General features: G+C 40.7%; 1 protein-coding gene across 1 annotated transcript in view; it reads left to right on the forward strand.

Annotated features, from left to right (window-relative positions):
• The first annotated feature begins 269 nt into the window (after positions 1-269).
• acsf3 (acyl-CoA synthetase family member 3) overlaps positions 270-18,505 on the forward strand; it is a 74,190-nt gene continuing 55,954 nt past the window's right edge. The window contains exons 1-3 of the mRNA XM_053616855.1: positions 270-1,145; positions 6,315-6,470; positions 17,703-17,857. Coding sequence (XP_053472830.1) covers positions 462-1,145; positions 6,315-6,470; positions 17,703-17,857 — 995 coding nt within the window. The 5' untranslated portion in view covers positions 270-461. The remainder of the gene's footprint in view (positions 1,146-6,314; positions 6,471-17,702; positions 17,858-18,505) is intronic.

Here is an 18,505-nt window from a genome sequence, read left to right on the forward strand (position 1 = left end):
ATTTATTTCTCCTGTGTTACTTCTATAAGGTTCGTGTGTAATGTATTTCCTCTGCTTCGTTCCTCGTCCGACTTTTTGGACATTAGACCGCATGTGGAACACACATAAATCATGCGCATTGTAAATTATAATAAAAATATAATTATAAATATAAATAGAGTTATAAAATACGTCACTGAAAAAAAATCTTGTTAATAGAAGAAAACGAGCATTATTAATGAAACATTGCTAATAATTGTTTATAATTTAGCTAGATAACACACAGCAGATTGACTTTTGTCATTACTGATTTCCTTTATGTCAAATAATGTTACATTTTAATTAAAAATAAAAAAGTATCGCTCAAATTGTGCTTAATGTTAATACAGAGTTTTGTTTTTCCTGCTTAGCTTCTGTGATTAAGGAGGGTTCTCGTATTGTGACTCTAATAAGGACCTTCCATCGTGTTGTGTGTTTCCACGATGGCTGTGTGGAGATCCTTTCAGAACTGTTTACACTACAAACCCTGTAGATGTTCACTTAAATGGCTGCTGGGAAACATAGTCCATAGAACCTGGACGTCCTCTGGTCCCCTAACGTCCAGATCACGAGAAAGGGTCACCCCTGTTTTCACCAAAGCCTTGGCTTATGAAGACAAAGTGGCCATTATAGATAAGGACAGGAACCACAGCTATAACTGTTTGTACCACAGTAGTAGAGGCCTAGCAGCACAGATACACCACGCATTAGCCTGCCACTCAGGAGATCTACAGGGCAAGCGCATTTCCTTTCTGTGTGCCAACGATGCGTCCTACACGGTGGCTCAGTGGGCGACGTGGATGTGTGGTGGCACAGCCGTGCCGCTCTACAGAAAGCACCCGGTTGCTGAGCTCGAGTATGTCATCTCAGATTCTCAGAGCTCACTGTTGCTGGCTGGGGAGCCTTACACTGCCATGCTGGAGCCTCTAGCACAGAAGCTGGGGCTGCCATGTTTGCATCTCCCTCCCACTTCCAGCTTGGACGCACTGCACGCAGCAGAGCCACAATGCCAGTCTGAAGAGCTGATTTCTGATTGGGCAGAGAGGCCAGCCATGATTATTTACACCAGCGGAACGACAGGAAGACCAAAAGGAGTCCTGCACACACACGGCAGCCTGCTGGCGATGGTAAGAGACTGGTATATTTAAGCGTATCTACACTTACAGGTGAATCCAATCCAAGAAGAAAGCTGAGCAGATGCACTTCTGAAACATTAAATGATTTGAGATACCTAAAGGCACCTAGATGAGAAGTTCAGGGTTAAAAGATGGCCAGAAAGTAAATATATAAAATTTATATTTTTTATAAAAAAACACACATGAAAGACAACCTTTCAGGCAAGGTTTAACATCATGAAAACTACATCTTTAATGCATGTTTGTGTGCAGTGATGTGAAGAGAAAGAACATGACATTCTGGCTTCAAGATGGAGCTCGGTTTTAGCAGCTTTAGTGTTTATGACATGCTTTTGTCCATTTTTATGGTTAACAGAGTGTCATAGAGTGTGAGAAGCCACATAAGCAAGTCTGTGTGGCCTACTTACAGATGAGGTCGTACGAATCTGCAAAATGTTGATCATTAAAAAAAAAACAAAAAACCCAAGAGTGATCGTTACAATTGCATTTAGTTGTTTATTTAGTTCTGCCCTGAAGAAGCTATTTCACATAACAGATGTTTACATATAGTCCACAAGACATAACAATAACTGAATTTACACAAATGAACCCGTTCAAAAGTTTACACACGCTTGATTTTTAATCCTGTGTGTTGTTACCTGGATGATCCACAATCCATGTGTTTATGTTTTGTGAGAGTTGTTCATGAGTCCCTTGTTTGTCCTGAGCAGTTAAACTGCCCACTGTTCTTCAGAAAAATCCTCCAGGTCCTGCACATTCTTTACTTTTCCAGCATCTTCTGCATATTTGACCTCTTTCCAGTAGTCTCTATATGATGTTGAGATCCATCTTTTCACACTGAGGACGACTGAGGGACTCGTACACGACTATTACAAAAGGTGCAAACATTCACTGATGCGCAAGAAGGCAACACGGTACATTAAGAGCCGGGGGGGGGGTGTAAACTTTAGTACTAAAGGCAGTACTAAACAACAACAAAAAAAAGATCTTTAAACAAAATAATGTCAATTTACACTGATCATCCTGTTCAAAAGTTTACACCCCCACATGGCAGTCCTGACATTTAAACTCATAAAGTTTAGTCACTGGTACAGAACTTTATTCTTTGCAGTGATAATATAGCAGACCAATTCACAGCCATTTCTCAGAAATATTTAATGTTGATTTTGATAGATCGATAGATCAAAGAAATTTGGCACATCATACTTTAAAAAACAAAAAAAAACTGTTTATAGTTACATTTAATGTTGTGGAACTTCCGTGAGACAAGTTATCACTTAATTACCGCTGCTATAAACAGTTTGCTTTCTCACCAGCCTCTCGCTCTCTCTCTCTCTCTCTCTCTCTCTCTCTCTCTCTCTCTCTCTCTCTCTCACATAAAGTTAATAAGACACTGCTTGTCATGTTTCTGAGAAAGCTCAAAGTCCTCTGTCCTGAAAACCCCCTCGTGGCGGAAACTTACTGACTGTTACAAAGTGACACCTGAGACTTCTTCCATAAATGTTAAATAAACAGAAAACTTTTCCATAACAATGAATATAGTTTCTTACATAATATAATCTTTCTTAAACATCACCTTTAAAAAAAATCTGTTTATTATTAGTTTTAGATTATTTGGCAAGTCTGCCGTACAAATCTGGGTGAATGAGTTACTATAGAAACGATAAATAATTAGAACAAATGTTAGTATAAACCTTTGATTAGATTTTCAGCCAGCATTATTGTCAGAGCTGCAGTTATAGGAAATTAATCACCTTCTGACCAATCAGATTCGAGAATTCAAGAGAACTGTGGTATATCTTACTTGGCACTTTCATAATTAAAATAGAAATATGTTTTTTATTCAAACAAATTCTTCAATCAAGCCTAAAATCTGCTTGAATTAGATTCCATAGGATGTTATTATAAAAGTTTAAGAAGGTACAGTCATGTTTATTCATCTTTTTACTTTACTTTTTACTTCAAAAAAGAAAAGCTTCGCTGAAACATTTCCTCAAGAAAAATGTCCCATCTTTTATTCCTAAGTGCTGCAGCGTAGACATTAAGGCTCTTGTTGTGTGTGATTAAAGATAGCTGTAATGGCCAGATGTGTAGCGTGAAGAGAACACAAACACTCAGGAAAGTTGGCGTGAGAAAGGGAGTAAGAGAATTCTTCTCTCTGCTGATCCGGAGGCCTAGTTTCTTCAGAGAAAAAGAGATGAGAATTGGTTTGTCTATTAGCTCTCCTTTGTTTCTTTCATTTCTTTTTCATCTGCCAGACTGAACAGTTTTTAGTGAATCTTGGCCGCCATGCAAAGCTGATCTGGTCTTACCCATGTTTGGGTGCACATAGTTTTGTTTTCATGTTGACTTTTGAGGTTGCTGTCCTTGGTGCTGAACTAGCACTGTGTCTGAAACAGCTGTAATTGTGGTTCTTTGGCCATCCTAGGATTTAAACTCGCTCCACCTGGTCCTTACCACAAAACCTTAGTGTAATCAATTGGAGAAAAATAACTTTTACACGATCGCTCTTGAAGTGTGTACAGTAGTGTCTGATTTTTTAATTTTTTTTTTGTTTCTCTTCAGTTTTGCTTTGGAGTTATGAGGCAAATGAAGAACATGACTCAGACTTTCAGTCATTGTGATTTAAGACACTGTATGACTTGCCGTAATCTATAGACACAAACAAACCTGTCATGTTGTCCGTGTATATTTGTATTCATTTTTTTGAACTGTTGTTTTATGTTCCTATAGTGCACGTTAAGCGCGTTCAATACTTTTGAATACTCATCTGCTGCTTCTTTGGTTAACAGATTCCTACATTTCCCACAATGCTGAATAACTACCTGCTGATAGTGCTACCAGTGGCATTTAGCCCTCACGTCATCTCTATCTAAAGAGTATTAAGCAGAAGTTCTTTAGGTTTTTAGTCTGTCCAGCACAGGCGGATAACCTTGCCTGGGCATTGGGGACTGTAGCCCCGAAGAGTTTTTCTTTAGCGTTGAATAATTCTCCACTTGGAGCGGTTTGTCACTACGTAACTGATCGTCAGTCAGAGAAGACGGCGGTGCTGTAATTTTGTATCTTCACTGAACGGAGGCGAGACCAATCAGACAGGTTTTACAGGAAAATACATGGAAATACTCGTGTCTTATTGGCTGACAGTCTCTCACTTCTGCCAAATACTAGCTCATGTTAGTGTGAGGGGAAAATGGATATATGATGTTTTTAAAAATGTTTAACCAGTAAAGGTTTTGAAACTGAAACACTAACATCCTCTGATGCTGAGCAGGAAAACAAGGTGTGTAAATGTCTATACGAGATCCAAGTTACATGAACATTATATGAGCGAAGCATAAGGACAGATAATGTACTTTACATGGGACTGTAAGAGCTAAACCCATACACTGATAGCTTAGTTGTGCTTCCTCTTGACTAGCGGCATCAAACTAGCCTAGTTTCATGTTAGATAGCCAAAGAGTTTTATATTTTATCAGTCTGGTAGTCCTGACCATGTTACACCCGAGACAAGTGTTATGATAAATCCAACTTTTTGTCCGATTTTCACTTTTTTTTTTTTTAAAGCAATTAACCCTCACATGCAAGAAAAAATGCATGGAAACAGTCTGTGTATGTAAAAGCTTAATAAGAATCTGGGCTAAGCCCTGGATGATTAACAATCCAGCTAACGCCCTTGGTCCAGCTCTCTCACCTCCTCATTTGTACACTAATCTGTTTGAGCAAGGTTCACCTTGTAGCTGTGTTGCTTTCTGGAACTTTGAATCCAATGTGTTTGTTTTTTTTTTCCATCTCCAGCACTTCTACATGGGATTTCTCATTAATACGGCATTGAACGTCACTGGGAAATAGGGAATGAGAAGCAAATCTCTTGTGCTGTTGAAATGAAGCTAACTTGAAAAACTGACTGGTATCCCTCAAGTTTGAGATGGATGAAACAGCAGTGTAACTGCACTAGCAATGTCTCCCTGTGACCTTAGAGTGGCACGCGACCGCTAACTTCTCACACTGATGATGAGAATACAGCGCCAACTAATAAACGAGTAAAAGAGTCACTAAGCACATCACAAATATTATAATATAGACATATTCAGGGTGGAGATTTCTTTTAATGAGTTCAGGTCAACCCCTGAATTATGTACAACTGTACAAAGGATTTATATTTGCATTTGAAGAATGACGGTGAAATTGCAGTTGCGTATAAAGATGCTGAGCTGTGAGGTGCGAGTGAAGCCAGTCTCTCAGACCACGTCCACTGCATCAGCAGCCTGCATGACCTGTGTCACTCTGTAGCTGCCTGATGATCATCAGTGTCTTTGTGTCACTCATATATCAGTCCTCGGGCATGTGGTGGACACGCAGGTCACTATTTATTCACACTGTTTATACCCGCTAACCCATGTCTCTGTGTGGAATTTTAGTGCTGAAAGAAAACCAGTGGCAGGTCATGCGGTATGCACTGCCATTATTAATCACATTTGACACGCTTCTTGAGGTAACCTACACTTCTGTGAAAAGCATAATATAAAGAAACCTCAATCAAGATGTTTAATATCCCATTCCCCTGCCATTCCTTTATTCTCTCGCTCTTTTCAATAGTGTGATGCATGCTTATTCAATTTTGTTCAAATAGACCCCTTTTATATGAGACATTTCCACAAAGGCGTCATGTGTGAATGAGCTGAAGGCCATAGTGGGGCAGGAAATAGGAGGCAATTAAACAAACGACAATACAGTAACACAACAACCTCTCTCTCTCTCTTTCTCTCTCTCTCTCTTTCTCTTTCTCTCTCTTTCTCTCTCTCTCTGGACCTCTCTCTCTTTCTCTCTCTCTCTTTCTCTCTCTCTCTGGACCTCTCTCTTTCTCTCTCTCTCTCTCTCTCTCTCTCTCTCTCTCTCTCTCTCTCTGGACCTGGCTCTCTTTCTCTCTCTCTCTCTCTCTCTGGACCTCTTTCTCTCTCTCTCTCTGGACCTCTTTCTCTCTCTCTCTCTCTCTCTCTCTCCCTCTCTCTGGACCTCTCTCTCTGGACCTCTCTCTCTGTCTCTCTCTCTCTCTGGACCTCTCTCTCCTTCTCTCTCTCTCTCTCTCTCTCTCTCTCTCTCTCTCTCTCTCTGGATCTGTCTCTCTCTCTCTCTGGACCTCTCTCTCTGTCTCTCTCTCAGGTCCAGGCCCTGGTGAGTGAATGGGCTTGGAGCAGAGATGATGTGATTCTGCACACACTGCCCCTCCATCATGTGCATGGCATTGTGAATACGCTCATGTGCCCGCTGTGGGTGGGGGCCACCTGCATCATGCTGCCGGACTTCAGCCCTGAGAAGGTAGAGTACAATATATTAATGAGTGAATTGTGATCTTCCCTATGACGTATCCAAAGATCTTCTGTGTACAGTCGATGTCCGTTAGATTAGCCTGCACTATCCGTTTTGACCATTTATAGTAATGTATGAATGGCAGGATATATCCAAACGCATGTTTGGCATTGCTCCGAGTGATCAAATTGATCAGATCACGTAGCCTTGTGTCATATCAGAATTCTCACGAGCCAATGTAGTCATAAGGATTATGCCAGATATTGTGAAGCTCTGCACAATAATAGCACCTCATTAATGAACCACTAACTGCTTTCCTGAAAGGTGTTACACCTTCTTCAGTGGGACTGACGGGCAGAGAAACCATGCCTCCTCGATAGACCCTAAAACAGTGGTCACCAATCTTTTTAAGCTCAAGATCCCTGACCTCAGCCTTGGTGAAAGGCAAGATCGACTTAATGAAGTGTTGAGAGAAAAAGGCAGCCCAGATTGTACTTCCAACTTGATGGTATTTATTTAGGCTAATTGTATTTGAATGACATGAAATGCTTTGGTCCAATGTTCCAGAACTTCCACCACACACCAGCTATTATTGGAGAGGAGAAAGTGATGTAGCAAATTCAGGGATGGGGATTATTAGGGGGCCATGAGAGAGACGGGCCAATGGGGGAATTTTGCCAGGACACCGGGGTTATACCCCTAATCTTTTAGGATAAGTGTCTTGGGATTTTTAATGACCACAGAGAGTCAGGACCTCTGTTTAATGTCTCATCCGAAGGACGGTGCTGTTTTTATAGTATAGTGTCCCCGTCACTGTACTCCAAAGGACGGTGCTGTTTTTATAGTATAGAGTCCCCGTCACTGTACTGGGGTGTTAGGCCCAACACGGTCCACGGGGTGAGCGCCACCTGCTGGCCTCACTGATACTGCTGGAATTCTCCCATTCAGGTCCTGGCCAGGCTCAACCCTGCTTAGCTTCAATGGGAAAACAAAATTCTAAGTCAGTGCAATTAAGCCTGTGTGTGTGTCTGTGAGTGCTTTGTAGTTTGGCTCATAGCTACAGACAGCCAGTCTGAGGCAGTCTCTGAGGTGTCTGTCAGTAAGGCAGCTCCTGTACTTTGATTTGATTATTTTCATTTGTGAAAATGCCATTTTACCGAGGAAAATGGATCCAAAGTAGGCACTCACTTTCAGTGCACATGTGGTGAGGAGAGGAAACTTCTCTCTGCTCCCCAAAAGTCACTTCCCCTTGATCTGGCTTTCAGCTCATTTTGCAAACCAGCCATCTCCACTCACATTCGTCTCAAACCCGTTCCTGCCCATTGATGTAGCAGCAAGTACCTTCCATGACGTCTGACTGACTAAAATGCTGATTGAACTCTGTCGCTACTTTGTCCAGGTGTCTTTGATGGCCTGTAACATTTTCTTCAGGTTGGGGAAAGTGTGTCATCCTTCCGTTCTTTAGATGTGTGATCCAAACACCGAACTTTGCCTTGAAGGCATTCACTATGCTTATCATGTGGGGCAGGTGTGGGTCTTTTCCCTGGAACTCCTTACTGAGTGAGTTCAGTTTTGCCATTAGATCTGTCAGAAATCTCGGGTCCAGTGCAAAAGAGCGAGGAAATCCTCCTTTGTTGCAGGATCTTGGAAAGCCACAGACTGAGCTGTGTCCATTACGTCCAGGGGTTCATCGAACTGTAGTGAAAAATATTCACCGAGTGACATATCCCTTAACACTTGTCGATGCACGTGCGGATTTGATGTCTTTGTTTTTGAAGCCGTTGAAAGGCTTCTTGTGTTTAACCAAAAGGTGCCTTACATGAAATGATACTTCAGTAGCGGCCTTAATTTGAGCAGAAGCTTTTTTCCGAAGCGATTGTTGGGCCTTCAACTCCGATTTCAACTTGTCAGCTTTCCTAGCATGGATTGCACTCTTTGGTGGGTAGCCGTCTTTCAATTTCTGGTGGTTGGCATTGTGGTGCTGCTCCAGATTTCCTCTTTTAGACCGTGCTTGTGTTTGGTGGCACAACATACATACACGCTTGTCTTTTTCGACGTTTAGGACATTTAACGTACCGGGACTTTTCTCTTATCTCTTTGGTCACTTTAAAGAAGCACCTGCTATGCTGAAAAAATACAACAGCTGGCTCAAGAGAAAGAAAGAGAGGTGCTTGCAAAACTGAACATTAATCAGAGATAGTGTATTTGTGTATTTATTTTTCTATTATTTTTGGGAGCTACAGGGAAAGTCTTAAAGATCTACCAGTTGATCATGATTGACAGGTTGATGACCCCTGCCCTAAAAAGCATCAAGACCATGGCCCCTTCACTAGGCCTTAATAGTACAAAGGCAATGTGTTCTTCACTAGACCTAACGGGTACAAAGGCCTCATATGCCAGAGCCAGATCTTCCTGCAGTTCTCGCCTGGTTTCCCACTGGAGCTAAGCAGGGTTGAGCCTGGCCAGTACCTGGTTGGGAGACCTCCTGGGGAAATCTTAGACTGCTGCTAGAAGTAGTATTAGTGTGGCCAGCAGAGGGCGCTCACTCTGTGGTCTGTGTGATGCAGTATAGTGACGGGGACACTATACTGTCAAAACAGCACTGTCTTTCAGATGTTAAAGTGAGGTCCTGAATCTCTGTGGTCATCAAAAATCCTTGGACACTTATTGTAAAAGAGTAGGAGTATACTCGGGTGTCCTGGCAAAATTCCCCCTTTGGCCCTTCTCTATCATGGCCCCCTAATAATCCCCATGCCTGAATTGGCTACATCACTCTCCTCTCCTCTCCTCTAAACTAATAGCTGGTGTGTGGTGGGCGTTCTGGCGCACTATGGCTGCCGTCACATCATCCAAGTTGATGCTACACACTAGTGGTGGTTGAGGAGATACCCCCGACCCGTACTATGTAAAGCGCTTTGAGTGTGTAGAAAAGCACTATATAAATGTAACTAACTAACTCAACTCTTTCACTGGTTGTAGCAATTACAACGGTCATGCCTCCTTTACTGGGCTCGACAGGGACTAAACCCACACCACTAAACCCACACCACTCCAGTGGCACTGATGGGACTTCACACTCATAGAATCCCATCAGTAGCTTTCTGTCTAAACAGGTGTCGATTCATTTTTTTTATAACAGCGTAGTAGTTATAGGATAGTATTTCCAGCTGCAAGGCCACTCGCATCGATTATATAGTAACTTACTCATGGACTTGTTTGGGGGAGCTCTACAGTACATGAATTTTTCTGTGTAATAACGTTTATGTAACATTTCTGGATGGAGTCTAAAGCTGTTGCCTTAAGTTCTTAATAATGGAGGGCTTTATGGTTTCTCAGTAACATGACAAGTTGCATTGTTTGGGCTTATTAAGTTCAAAAGAGGAGAAAAAGTGTCTGGTGAAGGAGTGTCTGTGGATAACTACTGGAAGATAAGTGGTGAGAGGAACGAATTTGTTTCGTGGATGTTCCACAATGACTACAAATGGATAAAATGTGCAGTGTTTATCTTTCATACATAAAAAGTGTTAGCGTTGTCAAATTGCTGTGGTATACGTGGAATAAAACAACTTGGATATGCTTTTATAGGAGAATAACTTCAGGCAAGTAATATTGACTCTGCTTCATCCCACAGGCTTGCTACTGATGATTTTCCTATACCAGCACACCATGTGTTTTGTTCCTTACATTTGTCATTAGTAGGAAATGGAAGATTGGACATTGTTTTGGACATGTCTCTAGGTGAGCTTAGAGATTAGCAGGTTAAGAGGAATAATTAGCAGATAGTAAAGTGAATTCCTGTCACATGTCCCAAACTCCTTTCCTGTGTAACTGACACTGAAGCGGGTGTTTGGCTTGACCACTCATTTCATGTACAGTGGTGCCCAAAAGTTTGTATACCCCTTGCAGAATTTGTGAAAATTACCCCGTTCAAAAGTCGGATGATCTGGGTCAATTGTTAGCATTTTGTCTTCTGGGAGACGTGTAAGTATTTTATTTAGCATCTGGGCATTACTGAATGAAAAGAGAAAGATCTTTAAACAAAATAATAACAATTTACACTGCTCATCCTGTTCAAAAGTTTAAATCCCCCTGGCTCTTAATGTATCGTGTCACCTTCTGGAGCATCAGTGAATGTTTGCACCTTTTGTAATAGTCGTGTACGAGTCCCTCAGTCGTCCTCAGTGTGAAAAGATGGATCTCAACATCATATAGTCACTGTTGGAAAGGGGTCACATATGCAGAAGATGCTGGAAAAGTGAAGAAAGTACAGGACCTGGAGGATTTTTCTGAAGAACAGTGGGCAGTTTAACTGCTCAGGACAAACAAGGGACTCATGAACAACTCTCACAAAACATAAACACAGTCGCTGATCATCCAGGTAACAACACACAGGATTAAAAATCAAGTGTATGTAAACTTTGAACAGGGTAATTTTTGATAAATTCAGCTATTATCTTGACTTGTGGACTATATATATAAACATCTGTTATGTGAAACAGCTTATTCAGGGCAGAACTAAATAAAAAACAGCATGGGATTTTTGTGATCAGTCTTATTTTGTTAACAGTATTAAGATTTCACAGATTCTGCAAGGGGTGTGCAAACTTTTGGGCACAACTGTACATTACAACAAACCAGTGGAACATTCTAGAATGACTCCTTGGATTAAATTAAATGTTAATAGTTGGGTTGGTTGTTGGCAAAATAAATGAATGGTGTGTGTGTGTGTGTGTGTGTGTGTGTGTGTATATATATATATATATATATATATATATATATATATATATATATATATATATAAATATAAAAATATAAATATACACACACACTATCTCACAAAAGTGAGTACACCCCTCACATTTTTGTAAATATTTGATTATATGTTTTCATGTGACAACACTGAAGAAATGACACTTTGCTACAATGTAAAGTAGTGAGTGTACAGCTTGTGTAACAGTGTAAATTTGCTGTGAAAATGTCCAAATTGGGCCCAAAGTGTCAATATTTTGTGTGGCCACCATTATTTTCCAGCACTGCCTTAACCCTCTTGGGCATGGAGTTCACCAGAGCTTCACAGGTTGACACTGGAGTCCTCTTCCACTCCTCCATGATGACATCACGGAGCTGGTGGATGTTAGAGACCTTGTGCTCCTCCCCCTTCCGTTTGAGGATGCCCCACAGAGGCTCAATAGGGTTTAGGTCTGGACATTTTCACTTAGGGGTGTACTTACTTTTGTTGCCAGCGGTTTAGACATTAATGGCTGTGTGTTGAGTTATTTTGAGGGGACGGCAAATTTACACTGTTACACAAGCTGTACACTCACTACTTTACATTGTAGCAAAGTGTCATTTCTTCAGTGCTGTCACATGAAAAGATATCATCAAATATTTACAAAAATGTGAGGGGTGTACTCACTTTTGTGAGATACTGTGTGTGTGCATGTATGTATATATATGTATGTGTGTATATGTATGTATATGTATGTATATATATTTATGTGTGTATATGTATGTATATATATGTATGTGTATATGTATGTATATATATGTGTGTGTGTGTGTGTGTGTATATGTATGTACGTATATATATATATATATATATGTGTGTGTGTGTGTGTGTGTGTGTGTGTGTATATATGCATATGTGTATATATGTATATGTGTGTATGTGTGTGTGTATGTATGTATATATTTTACTTGCTCCCGTATGTTTATTCTCAGTTTGTGGTCTGTTCTCATTCCGGTGTGTTATCAAAAATGCTTTACTGTAGTTTCAGCAGTTGTTTCAGCTTTGAATGTACTTATAAAATACCCGTATTACATTTATCCCTTTCATTTATTGTTCTTTATGTGTGATGATTAAGCACCTCAGGTTTGTGATCTCTAAGGGCTCTATAGGGCCGTGTTTTTGAGCCAGTGTGTGGTGTGTATCGTAGGGAAGAGGTGGTGATGGTGGTGTGTGTGTTCAGCCTTATCGGGAAGTTGTCACAGGGCCGCGCTAATTGTAGCCACGTCGCCGCTCTGCCACCACTGTAGGCGTCAGTGGCAGCGACCAGGAGCTGACAGGATATGTGTGTGTGTGTGTGTGCGCGTAAGAGAACGAGACTAGACTGTCACACCAAAGCGTTGGAGTGCGCGTGATGGATTGCCCCGTGCGGCTTTGTATCCGAGTGTTGCAGACTCGCTAGAGGATCAATCGATGCGCTGACGTTGAAGGATGATCGGGCGGCTCTGGAAGAGGAGGAGGTTTAAAGGTCCTGTGGATTTTAATGGGAGTCAAGGTGCTGCGTGACAGCAAAGGGTGGAGAGGACACCGTCAAAACAACAGCAGCACCTTCACGCCAAGAAGTCTACATTCTCTTTACTGATATGACCTTGTGTGCCAAAGACAATGAAGTTTCAGTTTTCGAAAAAACATCAGTGCTTTTTATTTTTATTTATTTATTTATTTTTGTTCTCTGGCTTTATTATTTACAACATGAGGCTTCAGAAATTTTTAATGAAGCAGAAAAATCGATCCGTGCAGCGCTTTTGTTTTTCTGAGCTGTTTGACTGATTAGGATGCAATTTTGCTTCCTGCTCAAGTGGAAAATACACCCAGATTTAGGGATGAATGGGTTTGTTTTTCCCCTCAGTACAGGGAGTGTGTAGTCAGAAAGAAAGAGCTTCATAGGATCTATATATTAAATATTAAACGTGCGGATTTTCTTGGATTTTAATTGAGTGTTTCTCGTGATATTGCATGGCATTTCTACTTTATCAATTAAACATAAGCTACAAAGGCTGTGCATGTGGGGAAAAAAAAAAAATCAACATTAACAAATAAATCGGTGAAAATAAGGTGCTAAGAGCAGTGTGTCGCAGGTTTAAGGAAAAGTGCAAAGCTTGCCAACACAGCTATAAATGCAGAAATAAAATCCAGTACAAATATTATAGATTTGCTCGCCTCTGCTGATGAAATTCGGCAGCGTTCATGACAGTAATACTGTGTGAGCGCTGAAGATATCTATTGTGCATTCAGGAAACTGCTTATCTAGTTTAATGCGGAATTTGAAGTGACACATTGGATCTTGAGGGATTACTGCAGTGTTTTGCAAACTAGTGTCTATTTGCCACGTCTGCACTCAGTGTGAGATTTCCACAAACTATAATGTAAATTTCTTTGTACTAAGAAAAAGAGCCAAGTTGGTTATAATGGAAGTCTAAGGGCAGTTGGTGAAGTCCACTAATTAACTTGAATTCCAACTCATTTACAGCCGTTATACTAACAATAAAGGTAAAAGTAATTCTAAACGTTTTTGCCTATAGTTCGGAGGTATCCATGTGCCGTCAGCCTGAAGCTCGGGTACGTCCCTGTTTACAGTCCCCTCTGAAACTATTGGAACTTCATTTGTTTGTGCTCTACACGAGACATTTGGGTTTGAGATCAGAAGACGGACATGATTACATCTAGACGTGTTAAACAGCTTAAAACATAGAACCCTTTTGTATCAGACCACCCAATTTGTAGGTGAGCAAAAATATAGGAACAGATCAGTTTTGAAGTAAATTAAAGTACCGTCGTGATCATAAATTCACAAACCATTTTGGTAGAATCTGCAAAATGTTAATAATTGAAAAATAAGAGGAAACATAAAAATTGCAGTTAGATTTTTTATTTAGTTCTGCCCTGAAGAAGCTATTTCACATAACAGAAGTTTACATATAGTTCACAAGGCACAATAATGACTGAATTTACACAAATGAACCAGTTCAAAAGTTTACATACGCTTGATTCTTAATCCCGTGTGTCGTTACCTGGATGATCAGCGACTGTGTTTATGTTTTGTGAGAGTTGTTCATGAGTCCCTCGTTTGTCCTGAGCAGTTAAACTGCCCACTGTTCTTCAGAGAAATCCTCCAGGTCCTGCACGTTCTTTACTTTTCCAGCATCTTCTGCATATGTGACCCCTTTCCAGCAGTCTCTATATGATGTTGAGATTCATCTTTTCACACCGAGGACGACTGAGGGACTCGTACACGACTATTACAAAAGGTGCAAACATTCACTGACGCTCCAGAAGGCAACACGATACATTAAGAATTGGGGGGGGAGGGGGCTGTGTAAACTTTTGAACAGGATGATCGGTATAAATTGTTATTAGTTTGTCTTCTGGGAAACATGTAGACATCTTATGTCGCTTCTGAAAAGCAGTACTAAATTGGGGGGGGGGGGGGGGGCTCTAATTAACAATTTACACAAGTCTTCCAGTTCAAAAATTTACACCCCCCCCCCTTTGTTTGCACCTTTTGCATCATTTTGTTCATTCACTTTATTATTGTAGCACCCATGAGATGCAAACTAAGGCTGGCATTGTACAAGGAAGCTTAAAGTCCTTCAACGTTGAATCTTGAATTAATGAAAGCATTCTACAAAAACAAGATTGTTTGTTTGTTGAGTGAATTCAGCGTCTGCCCATAGATTTGAATCGTGAGTAAGTTTCACGTAAACAGGCTTGTGGTTTGTTTTTTTTCTTTACAGGCAAGTGTATCGAAATTCTTGTTCATGGTAATCAAACATGCGCTCCAGAAGTGGTAGGTTAAAAAAAACAACACAAAAAAAAAAGCACTGGAGTATTCCTTTAAGACCTAACACATTTCTGCTTGAATAACTTTTTTTTTTGAGACAGCAAAATGCTTCAGATTCCACTTTAAACTAGAGAAGCTGAGCTTTCTGATTGTGAGGACAGAGCTGGATTTGTGGGAAGAAACACTGCAGTGTTGCTGATGTATATATTTAAAGTGTAAGACTGATGTATAGTGTTCTATAGGAACGGCTCTTTATTGTTTGAAGGTGAATCAGTGGTGACGTTTGCTGTATGTCTATGTCATTGGAGTATTTATGTAGTGAACAGAATTATTGCACTTAATAGTTTTGAGAAGGACGTGCGATACACCTTCAAATTTGTCTGCGTTAAACATTGCCGTATATCATAAAATGTCTGGTCTAGGTGATTTCTAGGGTTATGGATATTTCGCGTGAACACGGTTATGCTGATAAATAATGTAGACAATGAGGAAATCTATTAACCCTGAGAAATGGATGGAGAGAGACAAAGACGAGGTGAGATGAGAGGAGAGAAGAAGTTGGGAATCAGTTACAGCTAATAAAAGAGTGTGTGCTGTCTTAGAGAGAGAGACAGGGAGAGAGAGAGTGTGTGTGTGTGTTTGTGTGTGTGTGTGTGTGGAGGGGGGGTGAGACAGAGAGACTGATAAGAGAGCGGAGGCACTGAAGCAGGAAATAATGAAATGGAGAGAGTGAGGAGGAGGGAAGGCTGGAAGAAGGCAGCATCCTTTGTGGTGCGGGGGGGTGTTGGGGTGGTGGAGGAGGAGAATCTGTCGTTCACCTTCAATTAATTCACACTTTTCTCCCACAGCGGCGTGGAGGTGCAGCCAGCCGTGCAGCCTCGCTCTGCGACTGACTGTGTGTATGTATGTGTGTGAGAGTGTGTGTGAGTGAGTGTGCCTGTGTGAGAGAAAAAGAGAGAGAGAGAGAGAAACAATAAAGTCTACATATAAATGCAGATCGTATTTGATGTCTGGATGTTATTTGTTACTGTAGCTTGTGTGTGTTTTGTTGAATTTATACATGCGTGCTTGTTACCAGTTATCCGTCACTTATATGATGAAAGTTCATGATTATTATCATTTAAACGAGATTGTTATGCCAACACTGCACCTGTTCATTCAGTCCTGATTGGATGACAATGATCGCATCAGAATAAATCATGAGATCAACTTTGTGTCTCTTTGCCTGTATCGTACTATCACGTCAGCCTGGCTTGTTAGTGTGCTCTCCTTTTTTGTGAGTTTCTTACTGGACATATATTTATTATTATTATTATTATTATTATTGGAATATATATCTAAATGGGCATGCATCTCCGTCACACCTAACTCTATCCTATCCCTAATACATACAGTGCATTGCATAAGCCACATTAAAGCCTAGGATTGAAATGGACTTAATTGGCATTGTTATGTTTTGATAAACACACGTGCAAAATATTTTATTGTGACGGAAATAAATTTGTTGGTTGCATAGGTATTCACCCCCCTGGGTGAATGCTTGGTATTAACCACCTCTGGCTGTAGTTACAGCTGCAACTGCAAAAGTCTTCTGGGATATCTGCCTATCACCTATAAAAATCAGGGTCCTGATGGTTTTACCTGTTCTTCTTGGCAGTTGCTCAAGCTCTGTCAGCTGAACAGCAGTTTTCAATTTTTCAAATTGAGCTCTACAGGTTTTCTTCTAGGATTTGTATCTTTATATGGCTCTATTCGTCTTGCCCTCAGCCTTGACCAGTATCCCAGTCCCTGCTGAAAAGCATCCCTATAACATGATGCTACCGGCACCATGCTTTACTATGCCGGTGTTGTTCTCGGGGTGCTGAGCAGCTTTGAGTTTCTGCCAAATGCACTGCGTTGTGCTAAAGTCAGAACGTCTACTTTAGGTCTCATCAGACCAGAGAACCTTTTCACACGTGTTGGCTGAGATTCCAACATGTGATATGTATGAGTTTTCAGCCTTTCAACAGTGGCTTTCTTCTTACCACTCTTCCATAAAAACCCAGCTTTGTGGAGTCTCCAGACTATGGCTGTCTCGTCTACAGCTTCTCCCGTCTGAGTCGCGGATCGTCTTTTCTACCCTCGGCCTTTTGGTTGCTTCTCTGAATGATCATCTGTTTACCCAGACACTGACTTTTGGTGAACGGTTTCCTCTAGACAGGAGTCACAGATGTTTTACGTTCTTTGCACTTTTTAATAATAGATTTAATGGTGTTTCACAGGATTTATTTATTTATTTATTTATTTTAAAAATATAACCTGTTAATTTAGGAATTCAGGGGGTTTCACAGCAACAATACTTTTGCAGTCACAACATTTTTTATTTATGAATAATTTTGCAAACTATATTTTTCTCTATCCGCTTTCATTATTTAATGGTTAATTTGATCATATTTATTTATTTAAGTGATAATATTAATATAATAGTAATATTTAATTATTATTTATTATCGAATCATTAATTATGAATTAATTGTAAGCTATTTGTTGTAGAGTCATGACGTATGATCCTAATTAAGGCTGTAACACTACAAAATGTGGAAAAGTTTAAGAAGGTGCGAATTCTTATACAAGTTACTGTATACTATATTCTGTCTACACTCTCTCTCTCGCTCTCTCTCTCTCTCTCTCTCAGGTCTGGGAGCAGTTGCTGAGTTCCCAGTCTCCAGCGGTGACCGTGTTCATGGCCGTCCCCACCATATACTCTAAACTGATCCAGCACTATGACCAGCACCTCACACATCCACATGTACAGGACTTCATCAGAGCTGTGTGTAAAGAGAGGATCCGGTAATGCCCAGTAATGCTCAACATAAAAACACACACACACACTCCTGGAACAGTTAATAGTCCGCAGCTGTCTCCAGATTACACGATGTACCCCTTTAAACTGTGTCGCCTTTGGGGGTATGGGCGGGGGGGTGTGTGGACCAATATGCAGGTTGATTTGGTGTGTAAGTGGAGTTACTCTATTTTACATAACATTTACACTACCCTTATAATGGTGCATCAGCACCTTTTACTGGTGTAGCCTTGTTTAATTTTTGTCCTGTTAGTGTTGGTAGAGTGCAGGGCTGAAAGGAATATTAGTATTATAACTTCTCACAACCTTACCCATAGCATGTTAGTGTTTATTTTTAAAAAGGGTAAATTACAGTTCTACTAAAGCTAGCTAAATTATCACATGTACCTCTGTTTGCTATATCGAGGGGTGAGGAAGCATTGCAACTGACTACATATAAATATACAGTTTATATAAATATAAATCTCCGGTTTCCTCCCCCAGTCCAAAGACATCCAAAGACATGCCAATGCTGATTGTCTGAAGTGTCCGTAGTGTATGAATGGGTGTGTGAGTGTGCGATGGACTGGCACCCTGCCCAGGGTGTACCCCGCTGTCCAGGTTTCCCCTGAAAAGGATAAGCGGTGTAGAAGATG

Source organism: Ictalurus furcatus, chromosome 27, assembly GCF_023375685.1.
Source record: "Ictalurus furcatus strain D&B chromosome 27, Billie_1.0, whole genome shotgun sequence".
NCBI classification, from domain to species: Eukaryota; Metazoa; Chordata; class Actinopteri; order Siluriformes; family Ictaluridae; genus Ictalurus; species Ictalurus furcatus.